We start from the raw sequence: 26,968 nt of genomic DNA, 5'->3' as shown, positions 1-26,968 counted from the left end.
GAGTTTTGGAATAGGGTTTGTCTGTAGCTGTACTTTGCTCCTAGATTAGATCCAGGGAAGGCTTCTGAACAGTGGTGATGATGGTGGTGGTGGTGGTGGTGGTGATGGTAATGATGACTCACAGTTATATAATGCTTTAAGCTTAAAAAGTCATTTCTTCACAATAGTTCATCCTTTTAATGTTGCCACCTTCTCCATGAAGCCCTCCTTGGTACCCTCATATTGTCATCAGGCAATAATATTGGAAATGATCTTACCTCAGGTCTCATATGCCATATATGTTAGTTTTCTGTATTGGCATCTTATTCTCCTATTAATGTAAGAATTCTTATTTTATCTAAATTTTGGATATCCCCCTGAATGGTGCTCTTTACATAGTAGAGTGGATACTTAATAAATGTTAAGTGAACAAATGAAGGTAGTGGATTAGTATGAGTATTTCTCTTTTTATAGATGACTCAGAAAAGTTATATGTATGAACCTGAGGAATAACAGAATTAGTATTTAAAACCAAATCTTTTTCATTTCTAGTTTGCTCCTTTTTCTTTCAGTGGATGATGTAAATTAGTGGTGTCAAATCCAAATAGTCACTAAACCATACGTAAGGATCCCTGGGAGGTGGCATAGTGACTTGGGAAACCACATATTAACATTATGTTTTGTCATATTTTTATTTATTTTTGTTAAATAGTTCCCAACTATATTTTAATCTGTTTCTAAGCTGTACTGGTAAGTGTTGCAGGTGCCATGTGTGACGCCTCTGATACAAATCAACAGGAAACGACAATAAATATCATTCAAAACAAATGAAAAAGTTAAATAAATGACATTGTTCAGAAAAGTCAAAAGCTTTTGCATTGATTCACAGAATGACTATAGTAGGTTGAAATGTTGCTGTCTTCTGTGTAACATGAGGTTAGTTCAAAAGGTAAAACTTCTTTTTACCACTGTAACATCTATTCTTCCTAAAATCCTTCAGTTATTTTCAAATGCACTGTGTGCCAGATGAATTTAAACTTTGTTAAATTACACTTACAAAGAAAGGAGAAATTGACTAACATTGAGTAATTGACTTGGGTCCATGTATGTTAACTTGTGTCTTATTAAAGCACCAAGTGGGTTAGTCAATATCTGAGGAAATCATTTTATGTCAGTTTAAGAATCATTCGGTTTTAATGTGTTTTTAAAAGTGTATGTTTGAGGGGAAGAGGATGAATTATAACATACCCTTTAAAGAAGTGTGTTAGGGAACTTTAACTGCTAGGGGGGTTTAAAGGGTTATTTTAAAGAATCTTATGAGAAAGGTTAGGCTAGATATTTGAGGTCCTAATTCCTGTAATTGCAGCTCTCTGATTTAGAGGACAGGGATCACAAATTACAGGATCATAGATTTAGAAGTGGAAGGAGCCTTTAGAGCTCCTTCTGCAGTGCCTTCATTTTATAGATGGGGAAACTCAGGCCTAAGGAAATTAAGTGACTTTGCCCAAGGTAATACAGGTAGTAAACATTAGGAATCAAGTAAAGTCTCTGGGAAAAAAATTCAGGGGAATACTGGTGTATTTATGTAATTTGTCATTAGGTTTTTCATTTAAAGGAGGAAGGTTATATAATTGAAGCACTCCATTATATAGAGAGAGCACTTTTATAGAGCACTCTTAATGAGCTGAGTGTACCAAGAAGGGGACTACAGGACCTTTTCTGTGATGAATTGTAAGCAGGTAGTTGGAAGAGATGGACTCTGAGGTCTTTTGCAGATCAATAATCCTAAAACCACTCAAAAGACTTTTTAAGAAATCCAGGATTCAAGCAAAATCCTCAAAGAACCCCAGGCAGACTCAGGTGCCGAGTGTATATTCTGAAAGGCTTTTTTGTTTCTTCAGAAAACGGTTCATTGATTGGATTTAGAACTGGAAGGTACTTAGAGATCCTTTTACCCAACTCCCTTATTTTACACATGGAAGGGCCTGAGACCTGGAAAGGGTAAGTCACTCGCCCAACGTTACCTGAATTGTAAGCAGCAGAGCCACCTTTGAATTCAAGTTCCCTGATTTTAAAATCTGATGCTTTTTCAACTATAGTTCAGGGCAGTCTTTCTCCCTTCTTTAATTCCTATCCTTGGCTCTTCATTTTCTCTCTCTCTATTCCTTCCTTCTTTGTCTCTTCCCCCTACTCACTTTTCAGGGCAAACCAATGTCAGATATGGTGGCTTGAATAATCCCTTGTAAATTGTGTGTCTTTACAGTCTTAAAACTGGAATGGAGCTTGGAGATGATTTAATCCGTACTCTCCATTTTAAATATGAATAGACCAAACCCCAGAGGTTTTTAGTAACTTGTCCAGGGTCACATAGAGTTGGGACTAGTTCCCGTGTCTCTTGCTTTTCCTACTATAGTAAACCACTTCTCTGGATTTGGTTCAGTTTAACAGGTATTTCTTGGGGGAGAAGCCACACACCCAGAGCCTAGGCCACATACTGCAGGAAAACAGTGTGCTTGCCTCCTGAGGAGCCAGCTGGGGCCAGCCTCCCACCCCTGCTAAAAATAAAGCCAAAACCAGCAAACACACACAGATGAGCAGGGCTCTACATTTCAGTGTGATAAACTCAATGTAATCAGGCACCCAAACACACACATATTTTGCACACCATAGGGCAAGGGCTGTGCTTTGTTTGTAATTGGCAGTCAGTGATTAGTTAATTCTGTTCTTGCTGTCTCAGTAGTTTATTCTTGTCGCAAAGCATAATTGACTGGATCATATACAATATGCGCTTTGATTCAGTTATCCACACGAGGGAAATCCTTGACTCGTGACTTATCCATTCAGGCATCAGCCGGATGCTGCTAGTGGCTGGGCCTGAATCGGAGGCTCCAGGGCGGCCAGCCTTGTGAACCCAAATCTAGAAAGTAACGGTGGGTGGCAGCCTCCTTTGGAAACAATTACAACATTCACAGACAAGCAGGAATTATCACAGCTTACATGTACATTCTGCTATACAGTAATAAATACTGCTCCAGGCACAGTGAGCCCTGTACTTGGAATGAGGCAGAACTGTGTTCCTGCCCGCCTTCAGACTTATTTACCCCACGTGACTCTGGGTACTTCTCTCAGCTTCAGTTTGTGAAATAAAGATGATAATAGTGCCTACCCACCTGTGTGTTTGTAAGGATCAAATGGGATTATCTACGGCGTTCCAAAAGTCCTAGGGTAGTTTTAAGGTCCAGTAGCTAGAACTTTAACATTTTTAAGCTACTAAAGCTTAAAACTGCACTAGGACCTTTGAAACACTGTGGATAAGGAGCTTTGCAAACCTTAAAGCATTATGTGGATATTAGTCCTTTTTATTATTATATGCATAAGACTTCTCAGACTTCTCATAGAATTTTTTTTTGTTAAAGAAAATGACGTATAAACAATATGTAAAAACAGTGAATTATGTATTCAATTAATAAAGTACGTTTTGGACCATTCATGGCTCATTATCTGGTTTGTGAATTTTAAGATTGTGGCAGCTAGAGTGGAACAGAGAATCTAGTTGGCCATGTGGCTGCTTCCCCCCCACCTCTCCCACCCCCTTTTTCTTTTTCTGAGGGAACAAGGAAATGAATCACAAATTTAATCTGTTAGTACATACAGTAGGGGCGCTTGTTCTGGGAAGGTTCCCTGGTGCTCTGACTTTGGTGGTGGTTGTAATCAGCTCACATTCTGGAGCTCCAGGGAACAATCCCCATACCATATCCTTTAATCTTCAAGTTGGTACCATAATTTTTGCCTGTTGCAGTGAATGATTGGGAATGAGATGAGGTTCTGGGGAGGTCCCAAGCCTCAGAGCCTTGGTGGTCCCTGAATTCTGGTAAGACTCTCCTCCGAGGAAGACTCTTTGAAGGTTGTCTCCTTTGTACGCATCCCAAGTTTTAAGCACTGGGAGCCTTTGAGCTCATCAGAAGCTGCTCCTTGCTTGTCCTTCCTTGTCTATTCCCTCTGTCTTATGATGTGCCTTTTTTTTTTTTTTTAGAGGATGGGGACAGCCCAACATAATGAGTAGAGTGCTAGTCTTTCAGACAGGAAGTCTTGGGTTCAAATCCTGACTCTGCTGCTTACTAGCTGTTTCACCATGAGGAAGTCTTTTTTGTTTCTATGGAGCCTCAGTTTCCACATCTGTAAATTGAGAGGGTTGGATTAGAAACCTCCTAAGGTCTCTTGCAGCACCAGAGCTGTGGCCCTGTGACTTTCTTCCAACTCTGAATTCTGTGATTTCATGACTTCTAAGCCAGCCACATTTTTTATTGCCTGAGAGGCACTGTGGCATTGTGTTGGCTTCAGAGTCAGGAAACCATGGATTCAACTCTTGCCTGGGTACCCTCTGAGTGCCCTGGGAAGTTTTTTAGGTCTGTAAATTTCTGAGAGAGTGTCCCTCTGCACTGGTAGAGGAAATTCCTTACCAGAAGCTCCTTATCAGTTAAAAACAAAACAAAAACTCAATGAGAGAATTGGCTGAAGTGGAATTTGGGGATTATGTACGTGTTTCAGTTTCCCATGCTTCTCTTCCTTTTTTAGTGCAGGTAATGGAGAATTAGTTATAATCGGAAGTTATTTTCAGTAGGTTACTATTGGAGTGGGAATTCTTAACCTTTTTGTGCCCTTTGGCAATCTGGGGAAGCTCTTCTCAGAAGAATGATTTTAAATGCATAAAATAAAGTACATAGGCTCACAGAGGAAACCAAATATATTGAAGTGGAATTATTAAAATGTAAAAAAAAAACAAAACACCAACAACCACCCCCAAGGTCAGGGCATCCAGAAGGTCTACAAATTGCACAAGAAGCCAACAGAAGGTGCAGCTAGGTGGCGCAGTGAGTAGAGCATCTGCCTTGGAGTCAGGAGGACCTGAGTTCAAATGTAGCCTCAGACACTTGACACACTGGCTTGGGCAAGTCACTTAACCCCAATTGCCCTGCCTTCCCCCCTCCAAAAAAAAAAAAAGAAGCCAGCAGAAGTTTGCTTCCTGAGAGGCACAGAGACTGAGTTAAGTGTAGGTGCAGGATGAGTTATATGGGAAAGCTATGGTTTCGGGCATGCATCATTCATTACCCAGAAGTGATGTGTCAGATGTCTGGGATCTCAGGTGGGTGGATATATAAGGGGTAGCTAAACTGAAGACTATAAGTTGATTCTATTGCGAGGATGGGTAAGCTAATGAAAACAAAGCTAATTACGGGAGAGAGATTAGGCTTCTTGTATTTATTTGGCCCCAGAAGGCAACTCTAGAAACGATGGCTGCCAGTTGTAAAGAGGCAAATTTAGGCTGGTGTCTAGAAAAAAAAACCCATCCTAACAACTAGAGCTATCTCTAAGTGGGACAAGCTGCCTTTCTTGGAAGGAGTTCTTCCTCCTTAGAGGCCACCTGTTGGGTTATGTTGGAGTGAGGATTCTTTTTTTGGGTATGGGTTGGACTGGCAGCTGAGGACCTTCCAACTCTATAAACTTCTGCAATTCTGAGACAGATTGTAGTATCGTGGATTTAAAACTGGAAAGCAACCTTCCAGTCATCTATTAATTTTTCTCTTTCTAACAAATGAGGAAATTGAGACTCATAAAGGTGAAGTGATTTTCTTGTGGCTTCCAAAAATTTAATTGTTTTCCCAAAGTCCCTCCGAACATTTGTTAATTTTCCTTTTTGGAAAGGAAATCTGATGGAAACTCCAGTCTCACAGATGTGAGATCAAACCTTAAATTTGCCTTGTGTTTCTTTAATAATTAGTGATTTAGGACATTTTTTTTACCCTATTGATTGTTTTTTTTTTACTTAAGGTAAGGATGGAAACAGTAAATGGTATATAAAGTGGAATTCTCTCAAGTTTCAAAATTGGAGAACCAACTTTAAAGTGATTGTACTAGATTATATTAAGTCACAATTATCTAGGAGCCTTTAGATTTGGAACTAGAGAGGTAGAGACCCCTTTAGAGATGTCCTGAGAATAAAACCTGTTGTCCAAGAAAAGATCTCTAGGGACTAGACAATTACATGACATGTCTGGAACTCAGAATGCGCTGATTAAACGGATATTGAGAATGGGTCACTAGGATACGAGGATACTTGGTGCTAGTTAATATTGGTGATAATTATTGTATTGCTTTATGTAGGTTATTTTTAAGTAAGTCATATCTCATAACAGAGGGAAAAACTCCCTCAGCTCTGTTGGATTCCAGGCTGAGTCCTGACAGCCTATCATGTAGTCACAGGGTGTTAAAAACAAGCCTCAGGATTAATCAAGTGGGGAAGTTTCCATTTCATGAAGGAAATAATCACAATGGGAAAGTAGAGTCAGGTGTGGGTCAGGCCGGGGTCATGCTCCAAATTTTTCCCAGGTGCAGACATCTACCTTTGGCTGTTCCTAGACTGTAGCATGTCTACCATTGACTTCGTGGCAATTTGGACAACTATCTCTGTAATCAAAGCCCAAACCAATAGTAAGTTAACAGTCCCAAGATTTTTTTTACCTTAAGTAATAAAATTTCACTAACCACAATTTAGGGCTTGGAAATCTTTTCTGATGTCTCCCTAACAGTTAATATTTCATTTATCCTTTATAAATTAAAATTAACCATATTCTGGTGCTTCAGTCATATAGCAAATATCTCACATTCCCGTGAGGGAGATAGCATCTATGGAAGGTTTCAGCTGCAGTCCGATGGAAAGGTCCCATGGTCCTTGGGGTGCAGCCGCAAAGCAAATAGTGGTAAATGTCTCTTTTTTAATGTCATTTCCACTGATAAAAGCCTTTCACTTTCTGATGTCGAATCATTTGATATGGCCAAGGAGCTTTTCTTTCTGGGTCTCCAGTAGCTGGGGTTCTGTGTAGGACCTGTAGGAGCTGCATGTAGTCAGGCTGCATCTCCACTGGGATTGCTTCTCAGGATGATGGTTGCAGGCCCTGGGCTGGAATTGTGGCATTCCCCCAAAGTTCTTGGGTTCAGGGCTCGGTGCTGTCTCTACAAGATTTAAGGGGGAGAAGATGGTTGAGGTGGTTGGTGGTAGTGGTTGACTTTCCCTCAGGATATTGCCCCTTCAGCTAGTTTGGGTTGCATGTCTCGTGTGTGTGTGTGTGTGTGTGTGTGTGTGTGTGTGTGTGTGTGTGTGTGAGAGAGAGAGAGAGAGAGAGAGAGAGAGAGAGAGAGAATATGGTGGAAAGTTGGAGGGGATGTTGTTCTCCAGGGGAGTTGTTTCCCAGGTAATGGCTGGGAGGGCTGGTCCAAAAGTGGGACCAGTGGTCTGGGTACATGCCAGAGGGTCAGACCTTTGTTCACTGGCACAACAGAGAGAATGAACTGTCATTGAACTCGTCACAGAAAGTCATCGTTGCCCAACGCCTTGGTGGATTTTGTGGCTAAGATCTCTGGCAGTGTGTTGCATAGCACCATCCACACTAGCCGAAGACACACGTAGCATGGGGTGGGGGGAGGGGGGAAGCCATCTAGGTCACCTGAGTCCTTAGAGTCCTGTTGTTCTCCCACAAAGAGGGCTCACCTGTCTTTAAGCTCTGTTTCTGGCTCTAACCTTTTAACAGTTTCTGTAGCAATTACAATACACATCAGCCCAGAGGGTGGGGCAGTGCCTGCTTTTATCTTCTGCCTACAGGCTATTTCAGAGTGGGAGAGCAGCTGGTGCCCTCATTAAGGCTGCCTTCCTGCTGCACAAGTCAGCTCCTTTGCCTTCGGGATAGAAGTCAAGCTGTCTTTCCTCTAAGAGGAGCCTCCCACTTCTTTTTGAAGAGAGAGGGGGACCTAGCTGCACTCTGTGCTCCTGGTGCGAAAAACTGGTTAGGGTCTGCAAAGCTAATTCTTTTGCTTACCATCGCTAGTCTGTTTATTCCACTGGCTCAGTCTCTGCCCTTCATTCTCTTTTCTTTTGGCCAGTTTTCCTTCTGCCCCCCTCTCCTTAAGTGCTTGGCAAGAATAGCTCCTGCATGTAGTGCCACAGTTGAAGGTTTACAAAGTGGTTTTCTTTGCAACAGCCTTGGTGTGGGGGGGGGGGGGGCGGGGCAGGGTGCAGTTGGGAGAGTGAAAGTGTTATTAACCCCATTTGCAATTGAGGTTATAGGCCCAAAAATTGATCTCACTTGCCTATGCTCAAATTGCTAGTGAAGGGTGGAGCTAGGATTGGAACTCGGGTCTCCCTCCCCTCTTCCCACTAAGCCATGCCTAAAAGTTTTCATAATATTCATATATTTGAGTACAGACTATTTTTTTTGTAAGAATGGGGCCTGGGTCAATGAAGTCACCTCAAAATAGGATTTTAGGATTCTGCTAAAGGAGGTGGGCTAAGTATCTTTCAGCCCACAGGGCAAAGGAATGTGGAAAGAGCAGGTGCTTTATATTTGGGTTTTAATTCTTTGGGGATTTGTTAGGAACGTATCATCTAGTTCCCATTAGGCCTGTGTTTTAGTTGTCTTGGTACCATGCCTCTGGTAAGATAGTGTTTAAGCAAGGAACAATTCCCCGAGGACAGGTTGTCTCTTTTGTCAACAGCCTGTACCCTGTGCCTCAACCAAGTAACTTTAATTGATGTTTTGTTTTATTTTGAGAAATAAAAACCTTATTTTTTTACCGTTGAAAAAATTAAACCTGATTCTTGCTGACTTGGAAGCAATCCAGAAATACCCGTCACAGTATTTGCCCTTTGACGTTAATGTATAAATTCAGAGGAGCAAAGGAAAGGAGAGATGATATCAAAAACATTGTAAATAATTCTGTTTCAATAGGAGCAAGTTTCATTGTTACTCACTCTTTTCTAAGGCTCTGTTTTTATAGTGCTACTAGGGACCACCCACACTTCTTACCCAGATGAACGAGGCCCTGTATCTGAAGCACAAAAACCTGATCTCGTATAAAACTGATTGCTTAAATGGCAAGTGTTAGCCTAATGGGCAATGTATGATTGACTGCAGCTGAAAGTGAGATAGGGACCTCCCCCACCCCCAGCTCCGACTTTCTTGGTCTGAATCTCTATTGCTCTTATCACAGGCCACATTCTATTCTAATGACTTTTCTTTTAGATTATGAGCTCCTCCCTCTCAGAAGTGGAGGATTATGGGTGTGGAACATTGCACATATGCTCAGATTGGTCAAGAGTTAGTTAATTTTGTTGGGGGGGGCGGCTTTTGTTCTCTGTTCCAAGGATGGCTTGTTGGGTGGGGTGGGGTGGGGAGGGGGTGGGGTTGGGGGGAAGAATTTGACACCCCAGATAAGTAAGGAAATCATAAGAGCTACCTAGCTGGCATTAATGAATTCAGGTCACTCGACGCAGATGAAGCATATCCTAATAATATAGCTAGGAGTTGTGATCACAGTGAAAGATCATGGAAACTCGAGGGGACATTCTACAACATTGGAGAGGGGAAAATGTCTGCTAACCCACGGACCTGTGAGCTTGACTTCAATTCCTGAGAAAATTCTAGAATAGGTTATTAAAGAGTCGGTAGACAAACCTCTAGAAAGGGAAGTAGTGATTATTAAAAAAAGCCCAGTGTGTCTTCATGGAGAATAGGTCATGCCAGACTGACCTCACTTCCCTTTTTTGATAGGATTATTACACCAGTAGTTGGGGAATTCGTATCTCCTGTTCATGTGGAGAAGATGGAGAGACGGGGATTAAAGAATAATACAGTCAGATTCAGAACTGGTCGGATTGCTGGACATAGAGAGGAGCTGTTGACGGTTCAGTGGTCAAACAAGAGGAAATCTCCAGTAGAGCACCCCAGAAATCTGTCGTTGGTCCTGTGTTATTTAGCAGTTTTATCAGTGACTTGGATAGGATGGTGTGCTCCTACACAGATGACACGTTCTTCAGATCATAGGTGGCAGAAAGCTGGAGGAGATAGCTAACACCGGATGACACAATCACAGTCCAAAAGGATTTTAGCCGGTTAGAGCCTCAAGTCCCTTGCCAACAGCATTACTGACTTTAAAAACCACAAATTAACATTATCTATGTTATATTGTATTTTTATTTATTTTGTTAGATATTTCCCTATTACATTTTAATCTGTTTAGGCTGGCACTGGGGTGTTTTACAGGGTTTGTATTAGATACCTCTGGGCTATAGAACTGGTCTGAATCTAATAAGATGAAATTCATTAAGGATAAATTTGAAGTCTTTCTCTTGGGTCCAGAAAAAGTCAATTTTACAAGTATAAGGCATGGATAGGCAACTGTTCTCAAAGACACTTAGGAAATGGGGAGTATTGAGATGGGGACTCTCCAAAGGGTGTTGACTAACTCTGTGTTACCAAGGACACTGGAAGACCCCTGTTGCAAGTCAGTGTAATTATGGACCAATCACAGTCTTATTTTAATTGGTGCATTTGACATTTTGTAATTAACTCATATAACCAAACTCTATAATAGAATGCTCTGATTGGATGGGGGGGTCTTTGATCACTGAGGGATCATTGACCTTTATTGTTGGTAATTGTTAGCCTTACCAATAAATAAATTGTGCTTGGGGGCAGCTAGGTGGCACAGTGAGTAGAGCACCTGCCCTGCAGTGAGGAGGACCTGAGTTTAAATTCTGTCTCAGACACTGTAACCAGAATGGCCTTTGTTTTCTTTGGGTGGCTCAGTTTACCTCATTGGGCCTTGCTGGGTCTGCTGCTCCTCTTCCGGGACAGGAAGCCCAGAAGACCGTGCCAGGAAGCAGAGAACTTCCTGTGTGATGAGTCATGGGGCTGGCTGACGGGAGGTGTTAACTCCAGAGCCATGCCCTATTGGGTGTTAACCTAGTCTACGCTACGGGGAGGGACCAACTCAGAACCAATTGGCCCTGGTCATTCAGGCGGTGCTTGATGATGTCAAAAACTCTATAAGAGGGGAGAGGACAGCATGAAGAGTCCTCTTTCCTTTTCTGGTTGGCGTGGGAGCAGTTGCGAGCGTGACTCTGGGCCAGCCCTTGCTCTCGGGCCGAGCCCAGATGTTGGTAACTATGAATTGTATTGGGTCTGTCTGTTGATATTTGTAATTTGTTTGTATTTTGGTGTTGAGGTTCGGGGTGCTGGTTCTTTTCCCCCAGACTAAATGAATGTTCTGAACCTCAGGGTGCTGGCTTTTTCCCCTGAAGTAAGTGAATGAATCTGTATTTGGTCTGTCTCTTGATGCTTGCCTATATGCTCCCCTGAACTAACTGAATGCTGGCATTTTCCCCTGAACTAAATGAATGTTGTCTGTATGCTAACTGAATGCTGAATTAAAGTAAGCTGGTCAACCCCTTCACCGTGCTTTCCTTGTTTAAGCAGATAAAAAGAACCCGTGCTTTCCCAGCAGCCTCCTGGGTGCCGGCTGTGGGGGGCATCTTACGCCCCCACAGGAGCTGCTAGCCGGATTGTTAATGCAGACACTTGACACACTTACTATCTGTGTGACCTTGGGCGAGTCGCTTAACTCCAATTGCCCAGCCTTCCCCCCTAAAAAAAAGAAAATGAAGATTATGCTTTGGGTTTTGTGCCTCTACTTCCCTTAATCATAGATTTATTATGACACTGTAACAGTGGTCTTAATCTAGTAAGATGAAATTTGATAAGGATAAATGTGAAGTCTTTCACTTGGGTACAGAAAAAAAAAATCAACTTTACAAGTATAAGACATGGATAGACAGCAGCTCTGAAAAAGACTTAGGAAATCTGGTGGGGTAGCAGTATGATGTGGGCTCCAGAAAAAAGGCTTATGTCACAGAAGACTGTGTTAAAAGTCACATCTTCCAGGAATAGGGAGGTGATAGTTTCACTGTATTCTGCCTTTGTCAGGCCTCATCATCTGGAGTATATTGTGTTTTCACTGTTCAGAACAACATAGGTAAAGTGGAGAGTGACCAGAGAAGGGCTACCAAGATGATGAATGGTCTAGATTCCATGATATAGGAGGATTGGTTGAGAGAACTGGGCCCATCTAGCCTGGAGAAAAGAATTGGAAGAAACTTGGGAGCTCTTTTCAAGGATCTCTGAAGGACTGTCATGTGGAGGAGGGGTTCAGTTTGTTTTGTTTGGCTCCAGAACCAGGAGCAACTGCAGAGACGCACATTGAAGCCTGATGTCAGGAAGAACTTGTTACTCTCTCGCCTTATGGAAGAGTTCTAGTGGTAACTTGGAGGGATGGCTGGTCCCTTCTTCTTGGACATCTTCAAGGGGAGGCTGCATGACCAGTTCTGAGGCATGTTATGTATAGTCCTTTTGTGTAATAAGTTGGATTAGATAGGGGTCCCCTCTAACTTGAAATTCTGTGATTCTGTAAGGAATAGATTTGGAAATAAGAGTGTTGTACAAACAAAAGGTATGAAAATTTAGAAAAACGATTATAAATTCCTTGAGGGCAGGGACCATGTATGTTTCATTTAAAAAAATTTCCAGGTATCTAGAGACATACTGGTACATAATAAGTGCTTGCTAAATTTTTAAAAATTGAATTATGCTAGATGCCTTTCGAAGTACCTCTCTGAATGTTTGTTCTTTTCAAGTCAGCGACCTATTTTTGTATAGTTTGTGGTAGTAATCTTTTCTCATTTTAGGTGACAGGATATAGAAAGAACATGGGTACAGTGTGTCCCATTTCAGTCAAATGTGAATTATAATTTGATTCTATTTCTGATATTTTTTCAAAGTGACCTATAAACACTGGGTTTAAACCCTGTGCTGACTTAAAGAAAAAACGTTTAAATAGAAAAATAAACATCCAGAGTCAGTTTGAACTTCTGGTGTTGCTGATTTAGTCTAGGAAAGACAGCATTTGGATATAAATCTTGGGAGACTAATCTAGATTTAAGTCTGTAGAGGAGGGACTACTTTATACTCTGCCATTTTGAAATGTGATTCTGGCAGGTGTCCAAAAGATGGGAAATTGTGACTTCACTTTAATGGTATTGCTACCATATTAATTTGTTGAGATCCTTTAGATATCCTCCCTGTGATCACTCAGTACTCCCTTCGAATTTAATTTTTATTAACAAGTCTATTTTCCCTGCCTCCCGCCTCCCCGAGTAAAAAAGAAAAAGAAAATCCTTGTTACACACGCAGAATCAGACAAAAATAAGTTCTCACATTGGCCATATCTCAGAAATATATGCCTGAGTCTGTCACCTCTCTGTCAGGAAGTGGATAGCATGTTTGATTATGAGTCTTCTGTAATTGTGGTTGGTCCTTTTGTTCCTCAGTCCTTAAATCTTTCCAAGTTGTTTGCCTTTCCAGTTTTGTTATTGTATAAATTGTTCTGGTTCTGTTCACTTCACTCTGCATCAGTTAACACAAGTCTTGCCAGGTTCTTCTGAAACCATTTTACAGTGCAATAGTATTCCATTAAACTCACATACTAGAATTTGTTCAGCCATTCCCCAATTGATGGGCATCCTTGTAGTTTCTAGTTCTTTGTCTCCAGATACACACACACAAAACTGCCATGAATATTTTTGTACATGGAGGTCCTTTCCCTTTCTCTTTTATTTATTTATTTATTTTTTGGAGTTTAGGCCTAGTTGCGATATCACTGGATCAAAGGGTATACACAGTTTAGTAACATTCTGGAAAGCAATTTGGAGGTAAAACTGTCCCCAGAGTGTGACTAAACTGTGCATATTCGGCGCTCTTTCTGAAAAACAGTTTTAGCATTCCTGATGCTTTGGGTGTTCAGTGTAATTAACCACCTATTGTATTTACTTCCCTGGTCTCTTTAAATTTCTTTATCAAGGTAGTATTGTGAAGTCATATTCATTGAACATTTTTCCATGGTGAAAAATATTGACTTCCTTGACTTTACCTCTGAAATGTTGCATACTACCTTCACATCTTGTTAGATATGAGGAGAACACCTTAGAGCCATTCACGTACCAATTCACGATAATGTTTGTGAACCCCAGACAGGGCGTGTCTTGATTATCTCTGTATTTCCTTAGTACAAGTGGTTCATATATATACGTACATATACATGTATATTTATATATGTATATGTGTGAGGCACCTAATAAATGATTGAATGAATTAATGCTTTTATTTTTCTGTGTATCCTTACTTATGATAACATGCTTATCACCAGTAATTTGTTCAGAGTTTATAGGTGTGGACCAAGTCTATATCATTTGACCTCTGCTAGGCCTTTTATAAAAATATGTTTAAACGATGATAGCTGGTAAGAGTTTTTTCTGGCCTAAAGTTTTAAGAATTGCATTCTGTTATCCTTCCTTCCTTCCTTCTTTCCTTTCTTCCTTCCTTCCTTCCTTCCTTCCTTCTTTCTTTCCTTCCTTCCTTCCTTCCCTCCTTCTCTCCCTCTCTTTTTTTCTTTCTTTCTTTTCCATTCATTCATATATTTTATCCAGATTGCACTAAAGCATTTGACAGAAATCTCTCATGAATTTTTTTGTATTCCTGAACACATTGCCAGGTATATATTATCCACTTAATAATTTTTTTTGCTTTCATTAATTCATATATTTTACCTAGATTTTTAGCAAAAAAAAATTTAACACAATCTCATGCATGTTTTTGTGTCCCCAAAACTTAAAACAGTGTCTGTCTCATAGCAGGCATATAATAAATGCTTGCTAAATGAATTGAATGAGTGAATGCTATTCTTATGAAATAGTTGGAGTGATGTGGGCTAGACAGCCATTTCCTTCCTTGTCAAAATCATGTTTGTGTCATCAGAATTTATTCTTGAAACCATCCTGGATCTCTTGGGCTGACTTTTAGGGCACACAGTTGTACTTGTTCTCTTGTTGAACTCTTTAAAATCTTCTCTCCAAAATCTAGAGCATGTGTCAGATTCTATGCAGTTTTCCAGTAATCCTGCATCATAAAATCTAAGATATTTTGATTATTTCATCCCAAGGTTCCCATCATTTCACCTTTTGCAGCTAGTTCTTTATTATTGGTTATAATTTGGTCTAAAATAGCAATTCCCTTTATTGTTTTTTTTTTGACAAGACTGAGATTATCAAAGTCATATCTGGACTCTGTCAGCTATGGTGCTTTTAGCAGAGAGAGGACTGCAATAGATATTTGAATACCAAGGCCCTCATCCCTTTTATGTCAGTTCTTTGTATTATAGTTCAGTGAATGTATGTGTCTCCATTGACTCCAGCCCTTTATAGCGATAACCTTTAAAAATGATAACGAGTAGCATGCATTTTCTAACATTTCCAGAACACCTTATTTTGTACCCTCCTGTGGTATCTGGTAGGTGCTGAACAGTCTAGTGTTATTCAAATTTGCTTCCCTTTGTATTTGAAAGCCTTTTTTATGGTTGCTTGCAGAATGTTTGTCATTGGATTTATTAAATTTAAGTACTCTTATGTCTTGGAGTTTGCAGCACAAGGTTTTTTTGTTTTTGTTTTTTTTTATAAATGGAGGAAATGTGGATTCTTTTAAATGGTACTTTTGTTTTCTGTGTTCAAATGTTTTGGGCAGTTTTCTCACATTATTACTAGTTTTATAGTGTCCAGGTTTTTTGACATGTACTTATTGTAGGACATCTATAATCCTTAAATTATATCTATACATTCTATTCTGTCTTTGATATCAGTATGTTTTGCTTATATAGAGTTCATGGACTCTTTTAATATTATTCCTTTTTACTTTTCTTCTTGTGTGTGTTAGCCTTCACTTATGTGTAATCATGTGTCCAATTAGTTCTCCCTTTTGTTAATTTGGTTCAGTTTGCCACTGTGGATTCAAGCTTTCCTTTTCTACCCATTATTTCTGCTGTGCAGGCCATACATTGTGCTTTTGCAATTCTTATTTCTCTACTAAGCCATTTGGGAACATTGTGCTGTCTTTGGAATCCATAGGATCCTCTGCTTCATCAGACCTTGATTAATTTCCTTTGTCTTGAGTGCCATTTCTGAATTTTTTTGCCCTCACTCCTTTATCAGGCACACAGAGCACATACTTAGGATAAGGAAGGAATAGTGAGCTCCTGAGGTCTGGCAGAAACTTTAGTCAAGCCCACGTAGGTAGTCATTATGTCTCTTCTTAGAGGACCATGATAAAAGCATTTTTAGATGGAATCTCAGTTGTGTTATTGTGTACACGTGTATACACTCTAGTATTTATCACCAAATATTCTGGACCAGAATAAAGTTATCAGTACGGGTACACTGAGATCCTGACCCCTTGCTTGATGAAATTATTAAATAAGGTACCAATTGGCTTCAAAGTGTCAGTTGCTTAGTATTCCAGGGATTTTAAAACCTCATTCTCCCCTTTATGGCACAGAGTTCTATCCTTCCTGGGTGCTTTTGAGTGGAACAGGTTGTCCTGTGCCAACAGTAATGCTGAGCTATGCATGTGCTGAATTGAAGGAAAATCACCAGCTATCAGTGCTACTGCAAGGGAGGGCAGATGACTTTGGAATATGGCCAAGCACATCTTTCCCAGCCTATGCCTGAAAATCTTAAGAGATTGTAGAGTGGGAAAACTCCACTTTTGGCATTCTTTCTGACCGTGGCAGTCTTTACGTTGCCGCCTTTTGTCATCTAGGTGGTGGGTTTTTTTGTTTTTTTGATATGAGAGTTCTCCCTTCAACAGAGAAGAATTATTCATTCTTCCTTCACATGAAAGGAGTTAATTAAAGACCACTATGTTTTGTGGTTTGTTTTTATGCTAATCTGTTCTCAAGGCATCATAAATTTGCAGCTCATGAGATTTTTTTTGCGGGGGGGAATGTGTGTATTCTTTCTTTGTGTCCTTTGATATACAGAGAAAGAGCTCTTTGCTTGTACCAAAATCAGACATGTAGGGATTCCAAACAATATCAGGAACAAGGACTAGAAGAGAGATAGAGGCAGCTTGTAAAATGTACTCTTGAAGGAACAAAGTCAGTAACTGGAAAGATTCATATGACTTGCTGATAACATGATTTTTGCTTTGCTGAAAAGTGGCAAAGTACAGCAGATACACAGGCCATTTTTTTCATCTTTTCCTCCTCCTCCTCCTCTTCTTCTTCCTTCTCCTCCTCCCCCTCCCCCTCCTTCCCCCTTCTTTCTTCTCTTCTTCCCTCTCTCCTTGTCTCCCCTCTTTTCTCCATTCCTCTTCCTCCCTTTCCTCTCCTCTCCCTTCCTCATTTTGTCCTCTTCTCCTCCTCCCATTCGCCTCCTCTCCTTCTTTTCTTTTCTTTCATTACTCCCCGCCATGCAGAAAGCCTTCATTGGATATCAAAATCTTGCCAGCATTTTAAAGAGGGAGAACATGAGAGGTTGCTTTTTCCAGGGTCTAAGATGAGTCACTGCAAAGCTAGGAATAAAATCTCATAGGACCGTCTTGTGGTCTGGACTGTGTCCAGAGTCCCTCCTATGTGTAGCATTTTATTGGCCTCCAGTGGGTGCATATTGGATAATACAAAGTACATAATACAGTCACAGAATACTTGCCATACTATTCTAGAATGTATTAAAATTCTGATTATTTATGTTTTTTAGATTTAGTTTTCTTCAGAAAATAGTTAAAAAAACCCATACCTGAAGTATATGTCAGAAACATTTTTTTAAAAAGTTAAAAAAAATAAGAATTTATTATAACTTCCATAACAGATATTTGTCATTAAATTATCCACAATTTTTGGGGAAAAACAATTTGATATATCCTGGGTCCTCAGAAAATTGAATTTAAGACTGCAGGACTCTTTTTTTTCTTTTAAAGTAGCCCCCCAGAATATAGATTGGCCTTTGACATGACTTTGAAAAATTTCTGGCTATTTTTGTTTCATTTTCTTAACCAAATATGGTTAATTTGGTAATGAAGGAACTTACTGTACCTCTGGGGAGGAGTTTTTGAATTGAAATACTTCTTTAGTGTTTTAGTGGAAAAAAGCTTTCATCAGTGTGAGTTCTTCTCATATTGGTGTGGATTGAAACCCATCCACACTTTCTTATCTGGTGCCAGATTTGTCCTTGAGTTTCTTGGAGCATCTATGCAAGATGCTTGGGAGCTTTCTTCTTGATCTTTTAACACTCTTGGGGTACCAATGCAGGACTCAATTTCCCATCTGTCATTATGAGACTAGCCCACCTTTTCTGACTATATATTTCCTGAATGGCATCTTATTGTTGTGGACCAAGCCATTGTTGGCAGAATATGCTACCATTCATCTCTCCATTTCCCTAATTTTATTTTCTTAATGGGAATTTTTACAAAAAGACAAAAAAATATTAGTTTTATTTGCCTGTTATATAATAACAACAGAGAGTCCTTCCTTGAAAGACTTAAGTTGTTACCTTGCATGACTTTCCTGTTTATAAAGACAGTAAATGGAAGTCTAAATAATGCAGTATTTTTCCCCTCTCTATGGTTTGGCAATGTATCATCTAAGTTATTTCGCAGATGGCAGAGGTATTTATTTCACTAATGTGATGTGTATTATTAATGTTCCCATTCATCATATGTATTACCATATATTCATCTTTATTTCTGCATCATCCTTTGAAATATCTGATTGGAATTTCATGCTGAGAAGAGATTAACAGATGTAGAGATGACAGCCTCAGCAAAACATCTCTTTAGCCTTTCGATCAGTATTTTCCTTTAAGTGCAAAGCAAATGGTGCCTATGAAAATTGAATTTGGGTAGGCAGACTACTCCACTATAAGGAAATAGAGAACAAAACAGTAAAATCCAGTCTTCCTAGGAGAAGAAAAGGGTAAATAGTTTTGAACCAAATAGGTATTTTAAGATATTTTAGGAGTGCTCATTTCGGACTCTTAAATCTCATTGTAATGAAGGAAGAATCATTATGGAGGTTTTTCTGGAAAACTGTACCATCACTAGTAGAATTCTTAGTATTTACGTAATGTAATGGTAAGCCAGGGGGTACAGAATAATCTTTCTGAGGTAGATATACCCTTACCCTAGCTGTAAGAATGACTTACTTGCCTCATAGGGCAAAGGAGTTCACAAATCCTGACACATATAATACTTGTATTTTCCGTGGAAAGAAGACTGGAATAAGAAAATATAGAACTTTCTAAATCCCTCTCCTCCTTTTTCCTTCTTTCCTTTCTGCCCTCCTCCCCCCTTCCCCAGTCTTTTTTTTTACCCAGTGAACTGTGAGCTTAAAAAAATGTTTTGAGGTTGAGCATTTGAGGAGAGCATATTTGGTTCTATCTATGCCTCCTTACATTTTACATTACTAAATAGTAAACATAGTCAAATATAAAATCTAAATTCCTTATTTTTTTTCCTCCCAGGTGCCTGAGATCATTAGCTCCATTAGACAAGCTGGGAAGATTGCTCGGCAGGAAGAATTTCATTCTCAATCTGAATTTGATGATACTTTTGCCAAGAAGTTTGAAGTACTGTTCTGTGGCCGAGTGACTGTGGCTCACAAAAAGGCCCCTCCAGCGCTAATCGATGAATGTATTGAGAAGTTTAATCATGTTAGCTGCAGCAGAAAAGCTGAATTGGACTTGCTGGCTCAGAATTCTGAAGCCCTAAATACTATGGGAGGGTTTTCCTTAACTGATAAGTTCCGATCCGTCTTCCAACCAGGAGGCAATGTGGAACAGGACAGAAAACCAATTAGGAAATCTTTCTCGCAACCTGGACTGCGTTCTTTGGCTTTTAGGAAGGAGTTTCAAGATACAGGCCACAGAAGTAGTAGTTTTTTTGGTGGATCTTTTGAGGAAAATGACATTCAGAGCCATCTGATCAGTGGACATAATATTGTACAGCCAACAGACATTGAAGAGAATCGGACTATGTTATTCACGGTAAAGTTATGTAGTGAATGCTACTCATCCTCAGTCTTTAACTTTGAGATTCAAAGTAAATGTTAGTAAATGAAAGAAGTTTCTTAGTGAATTATTTCAGCAGTTAATTGGATATAAACACATATGTTTTAGCCTAATCCTTTTCATTCTCAAGATAAAATCTCCCTCCCTTATAAACCCTTAAAAACTTCCAGGTGAGACATTTGAGAGCCTAGTGAGCATTTCCCAAGGTTATGTATAATTTTTATCTTGTATTCATGGAAATATAAAATAACTTTTTTTCCTCTGTGGTTACAAAGACAGCTTTACAAAGTCAAAAGACCAATCTCATATCTTAGAATAATGTAGAATATTTTATTTCAAATGAAAAAAAGAACAAATTTTTATTTAAATGGATTTCAGCCAACTAGTAAATTTCAGAAAAAAAGTATTCTAGGTTGGGAAATGTTAAATTTAGGTCATTTTAGTTGTTTTCTAGATGTAGCCAACTCTTGATTGTGTGGAGTAACTTAGTATAGAGATAATGTGAACAATTTAAATACACCTTTAATCCCCAAAACATATTTTTTGCATTAGATCCAATGTATCCCTTTAACAACATTGGTGAATGACACTGAAAGAAATAAACGGAGAAAATGTCTCTTGGGATACATCGATCCTAGGATAGGCCCAGAAGTATTGGCTCTGGAGTTGGTCTCTTGGTTTGGAACTATTGGGATTTGATAGCTTAGTGAAAAGTGACCCAGTTTCGAAGTCCAAGGACCTAGGTTGCAATTTTGCCTCTGATGCTTGCTTTGTTCAAACTTTGCTTAGTTTCCTCATCTGGGCATGGTGGATAGAGCATTAAAGTTAGATCCCAGTTCAAATATGGCCTCAGATACTCATTAACTGGGCAAGTCACTGAATGTCTGTTTGCCTCAGTTCCTCAACTGTAAAGTGGGGATAATAAAAGGGTTGTTGGGAGGATAAAATGAGATGATATTTGTAAGGAAAAAAAGGCACTTAGCAGAGTTCCTGGCACATACTTATTTAGATGCTAGTTCTGTTCCCCCTGTAAAATATTGACTAGATGACCTTTGAGCTCCCTGCTAGATGCATACACACACATATATACATATATATGGATATGAGATGCTAGAAGTTTAAGTTTCTCATATATATTTTGAACCAGAGATAGCTTGACTCTGAGTGAGGACCATCAGAATGAACCTTCCCTTACTGAACCTAATATAGGGGGTGACACCTAATTAAATTGGTCCCTGAAATGGCAGGGAGGTGTGAGGCATTGTTTGATATCCTCTATTATTTATCTCAGTTTTGCTAGAGTACCTTTTTCTGGGGCTACAAAGAAATAACAAAATTACTCGTTTGAGTTTTTAGTAAAAAAAAAAAAGTTAAAACAGATTTTGTGAGTAAAAGGGGTAAGCTTAAATCATATGGAAAGTTTGCTTATATTGAATACCTTTGCATTCATTCAAGAAGAATTTATTAAACACTGTTCGCTAGTCACCACAGAGGCAAAAATGAAACATTTCTTGACCTCAGAGTGCTTACGTTTTTTGGGGAAAGAACATGTATACCTGTAGATAAAGAAAAAATTTACACAGAATATTAATGTAAAGGAATTCCAGGGCTAGGAGGGGAGAATACTAGTAACTGGGGGAATCAGGAAAAGCCTTCCTTAGGAAGTGACACTTCACCTGCAACGTGAAGGAAGCTGGCAATTCTAAAAGGTCAGTTCTAGGCATGAAGGGGACAACCTGAGCCAAGGCAAAGGAATAGAAGACGGAATGTAGCCATTGAGGAATATTAAAGAGTGTGTGATGGACCACAGGACAGGAAAAGTAAGCCTCGAAGGCTAGGCTGGAGCCAGGTGGTGAAAGGCTTTAAATGGCGCACGGAACAGTATTTTATAGTAGACATGCTGTGTGAGATATTGCTGGGTTTTGGTGCTTTTTGTGCATATGCCTCTTATCAGCAAATAGGGGTTTTTTGATAGTCTTAACAGTATTCAGTGCCTTAAAATTCATTTGCTAGTATACTGATTGAGGAAATCTGAGTTATTTAATGACTTATTAAGGAGGCAGTTAGGTGGCTCGGTGAATAGAACATGGGGCCTGGAGTCAGGAACACCTGAGTTCAAGTGTGACCTCAGACACATACTAGCTGTGTGACCCTGGGCAAGTCACTTAACCTCTATTTGCTTTTATATACTGGAGAAGGAAATGGCAAACCATTCCAGTATCTTTACCAAGAAAACCGCATGGACAGTATTGGTGTGCTGTGTTCCATAAGGTCATGAAGAGTCAGATATGACTGAACGACTCAGCAACAACAGCATTTTAACAATTATTAGAAGATTGTAAGTAGTGACAGTTTAGAATATTTAAAAATCCAACAAAAATATAGCTTCTCTTTCTCTCTCTCTCGCTCTCTCTTTCTTCCCCCCTCCCCCTCTCTCCCCCTCTCTCCCCCTCTCCTTTTTTTCTTTCTTTTTCTCTTTCTTTCTTTCTTTCTTTCTTTCTTTCTTTCTTTCTTTCTTTCTTTCTTTCTTTCTTTCTTTCTTTCTTCCTTCCTTCCTTCCTTCCTTCCTTCCTTCCTTCCTTCCTTCCTTCCTTCCTTCCTTCCTTTCTTTTAGATTGGCCAGTCAGAAGTTTACCTCATCAGTCCTGACACCAAAAAAATAGCATTGGAGAAAAACTTTAAGGAGATTTCCTTTTGCTCTCAGGTAAGTAGACATCACTAATTTATTCTTCTGTCGTCTGCATGTTTCGTATTGAAATTGTTTCTAATGTGATTCATACACAGTTCTGTAAAAGGGGAAAAGGGTATTTCTACGTCTACGAATTCTGTGGTCTGCTCCTGATTTATGATGGGAAATTACATGGTGGTTCTGAGATTTATTAGAAGAGGTTAAAAGGATAGGGTTATTCATTTCTTGTTTTTTTTTTTCCTCCTCAGCTTCTTTGAAGAGGAATGCTCACTTGTAATTCTAAGTAGCAATAAACTTTAATTGCTCCTACTGAGAACAAAAAATATTAAAGAAAATTAATTCCTTTTTTGGGGATACTTTTAATATTTTATCATAATGATTATTTCCAGGGTTTTCCTCTGTAAAGGTCCCTTTAGTATCAGATCTTATTCATATTTCCTTTGGTTCTTCTAGTCATTGTTTTTATATATTTAATGTCTATCTACTCTGTTTTCTATCTGTTCCTAATTGATAATTCTCTTCCATCCATGCTTATGAGTGTTTGGTTCATAACCTTCTAGATATGGAGGCTAGGAGAAAGGGAAGTAAAGGGTGATGGCCAGGTTCTGCGAATGTTGTTTACTTGTATCTCACTAGTTCCTTTTTAATTGTCTTGTGAGTGTGATTCCTTCAGCCTCCTACTTTAGTGTCCTGTACACCTAGTTCAGATCTCACACATAAGAAATCCTGAGATAAATGTTTTGTCTTCTTCCAGAGGTTGTGTTGGATTGTTGTGTGAACCAAATTTGTGAGTCACACAGATCATAAGCTAGAAAATAAAATCATATAATTTTAGAGCTGGAAGTAACCTTAGAGATCATGCTATCCAGTGCCTTCATTTTACAAATGAGAGTTGAAGAGGTTGATTGGAAATGGAGGGTGGGGTAAAGAAGAATAAAGAATCTTGGACGACTCCAAGGTTGTGAATCCTGGTATCTGGAAGGATGGGGTTTCCCTAAATAGAGAGAGGAAAATTAGGAGACACTGACATACTGGGGAATCACTGTTGTTTTTTAAATAATATATTCTTACAAAAAATATAGGTACCTTAAATACAATAAAATTCTTTGAATTGGCTAAAAATGAAACTATTGACTTTGTTAGTCATTCTAAACATAATAAAAATATGTGTTATTTTTTCTTTTTTTCATTTCATTTAATATTTTATTTTTCTCTTGTATTTTTATTTTTACATGTAAAAACATTTTTGAACATTTGTTTTTAAAACTTTGAGTTCCAAATTCTCTCTATTCCCCCCTTCCCACCCCTCCTCATTGAGAAGGCAAGCAATTTGATATAGGTTATACATATATAGTTATGCAAAACATTTCTATAATAGTCATGTTGTGAAAGGAAACATAGACAAACACCCTACCCTTCCACCCCCCTGCAAAAGAAAAAGATTCAAGAAAAATAAAGTTTAAAAAGTATGTGTTTCAATCTCTATTCAGATACCATCAGTTCTTTCTCCGGGGATGGATAGCATTTTTCATCATAAATCCTTCAGAGTTGTCTTGGATCATTGTTACATGATAACTTTATATATCTAAAAGGAGCAGCAAGTTGTACATAATAGATTTGCAGTTCCGTGTACAATCATCTCTTATTCCATTCTGCTATGTTATGAAAATGCTTGTTTTATTTCTTAAATTCAGAGTAAAATAAATAAAATTAAAAAAAAAAGAAGGGATGGTGGAGGGCATATCATGAGAGGCTTGAGAAGCTGCTATGGAGAGTGTAATATTGAATTAGGGAGGAATAGAATCAGGAGTGTCCTGGTTAAATGTTTAACAACCAGTTGGGGTGGGGAGAGGAGGGTAATTGTACATGACGTACTTTAAAGTACTCCCTTACTGACATTTCCTCCACCACTTTTAATAAATCTACACAATAAATAAAATAATAAATAAAGCCCTGATTTGTTATGTTTGCTGATTTCCGAGGTGTTAATGCCTAAGTATTTGGCAATTGAGCTGAACCTTTAAGAGCTGCCTCTAGCACACCCCTGAATAGAATGATTGCCTTGCTGCAGTGAGGGCCCAATTGGGATTACTTAACATAATACTTTATAGGAAGCTTTCTACAATTCTTCATACTCATAGTTTCTTATGGGAAAATAATATACCATTACGTTCTTATACCACAGCGTGCTTAGCTATGCTTCAGTCATTGGAAACATTTAAACAAATTTCTATTTATAAATAAAGCTTCTGTGAAAATTAAAAAAGAGAGAGAGAAGGAAACATGAGTTTTGAGGGAAAGATTGTAAGTTTCATTTTGGACTTATGTTTGAGATGTCTATGGGAATTCCAGGTGGAGATGTTCAGCAGGTGGTTGCTAATGCAAGACTGGAGTTTAGGAGAAAGATTGTGGGCTGAATAGTTGTCTGCATTGAGATGATAATTGATCTCATGGGAACTGATGGTCATCACCGAAAGAGAGAAGAATAGAGTTCTCAGGCCATTCATGGACAACTTCTATAGGTAGGGGAAAGCAGAAGGATGATTATGATCATGCAAAGGAGACTGAGAAGGAGTGGCTAGATGTACAGAAGGAGAATGAGGAGTGAGAATGTCAGGAAAGCCAAGGGAGAAGAGACTGGTCAGCTAGGATATGGTCCACGGTGTTGGGAACTATAGCAAAGTTCTAGGAGGATGAAAACTGAGGACGTCTGGACAAATGTTGTATTTAGCAGTGAGGAGATCATTGGGCACCTTGGAGAGTTTCAGCAGAGTGATGGAAATGGAAACCTGATGGCAAGGGTGGGGGGTGAGGAACCAGGGATGCTGTACAGATGCCATTTTTTAGAAGTTTGACTGTAAAAGGGAAGGGTACAAGATGAAAACTTATGGGGGATAATGGGCACAAGAGAAGATACAAGGCCTTGGTGTATTGGAAGAACTCCATGGCAATTTTGACGAGACACATTCCCGGAAAAGATGTAAGGGACCGATTAAAGTGCCCAAGGTGACCTTGGAAAAGAGAAGGATCACCTTTCCCTCAGTGACTGGAGCAGAGGAGGAGAGAATAGTGGGCAATGGAGAGGGGTTTTAAAGTGTAAATTACAGTCGAAGGTGGAGCTTATGATACATGGCCTTGATGTCTCCCCATCCCTTTCCCACCCTCTCCACCCCCTATACAAGAGGCAAGGTTCTCTGTCACTGGAGAGTGGTGTAGGTCTTTAAGAAGAAAGGAGAAGGATTGGAGCACCTGGCATATGGTAGACACTTAATAAGCTCTAGTTGACTTAACTTGATGGTCAGGGAAGAACTTTTTAGCAGTGAAGGCCCAGTTAAAATTAGGCCACATAAATATGTACTGGATGTGATATGGCTGTATTACTTCCTGTGGGGTGTTCAGCAACATAGGCATAGAAGTGGGGAAGATACGTGATAGCAATGACTCAGGGATGGGGTTTGACAAGGCTACTCCTCCATTGATGTGTACTTATTTTATTTCAAGCTCTTTGCTACTGCAAAAAGTGCTACTATAAATATTTTGTTACATATGGGAAGATCCTTCCTTTTTACTAGCGCCCTCCTTTGGAGGACAATAGTATCTGCCTCAATGTTTTGCATGACTATATATGTATAACCTATATCAAATTGCTTGCCTTCTCAGTGAGGAGGGGTGAGAAGGGGGGAATAGAGAGAATTTGGAACTCAAAGTTTTAAAAACAAATGTTAAAAATGTTTTTACATGTAAAAATAAAAAATACAGGGGAAAAATAAAATATTAAATGAAATGAAAAAGGGAAAAAAATAACACCTATTTATATTATGTTTAGAATGACTAACAAAATCAACAGTTTCATTTTTAGCCAATTCAAAGAATTTTATTGTGTTTAAGGTACCTATATTTTTTGTAAGAATATGGTATTTTAAAATATCTGTCTCACAAGGGAATCTCTCTGGCAAATTGTATGGGTGTTTTAGTTACTTTCTTTGCAGAATTCCAAATTCCTTTTCATGATGGTCATATCAGTTCACAGCCCCACTAACAGTATGTGAGAAAGGCATATTACACATTTAAACTGTTGAATGGCATTTATAGAAAGTGGTGCTTTTTGAATGTAACAGCATTTTTTTTTCTTTCAAAGGGAATTCGACACGTGGATCACTTTGGATTTATCTGCAGAGAGTCTTCTGAAAATGGAGGTTTTCATTTTGTCTGCTACGTCTTTCAGTGCACAAATGAAGCCCTGGTAAGAGACTCATAGTTTGTAGACTTTGTCTCAATTTAAGGTTAAATTCAAATTTATTTTTGTTTTTATTTTCAAGAGAGTCAGCAGACTTACTTGGTCTGTCTGTCTGAAGTTGTTAATTCCCCCTTCCCACTCTGGGTGTTTCCTATAGGTTTTTGGTGTCATACAGTATTTTCTAATGCATTAAGGATTGTCAAGTTCTAGGAGCACATTTCAGACTATGAATTATTTAGGTTTGTTTGCAATTTTAAAAAGCAAAAGAGAAATTAATAATTTA

The 26,968-nt window shown here is 39.0% G+C and overlaps 1 protein-coding gene across 1 annotated transcript in view; it reads left to right on the top strand.

Annotated features, from left to right (window-relative positions):
• Positions 1 to 26,968, top strand: part of TBC1D1 (TBC1 domain family member 1) — a 300,647-nt gene that overhangs the window by 104,425 nt on the left and 169,254 nt on the right. Inside the window, exons 3-5 of the mRNA XM_036763075.1 lie at positions 19,214 to 19,735; positions 22,374 to 22,463; positions 26,587 to 26,691. Of these exons, the coding sequence (XP_036618970.1) occupies positions 19,214 to 19,735; positions 22,374 to 22,463; positions 26,587 to 26,691 (717 nt within the window). The remainder of the gene's footprint in view (positions 1 to 19,213; positions 19,736 to 22,373; positions 22,464 to 26,586; positions 26,692 to 26,968) is intronic.

This window comes from Trichosurus vulpecula, chromosome 6 (assembly GCF_011100635.1).
Source record: "Trichosurus vulpecula isolate mTriVul1 chromosome 6, mTriVul1.pri, whole genome shotgun sequence".
Classification (NCBI taxonomy): Eukaryota; Metazoa; Chordata; class Mammalia; order Diprotodontia; family Phalangeridae; genus Trichosurus; species Trichosurus vulpecula.
The sequence above is the reverse complement of the archived record's forward strand: the minus strand, read 5'-3'. Positions and strand labels throughout refer to the sequence as shown.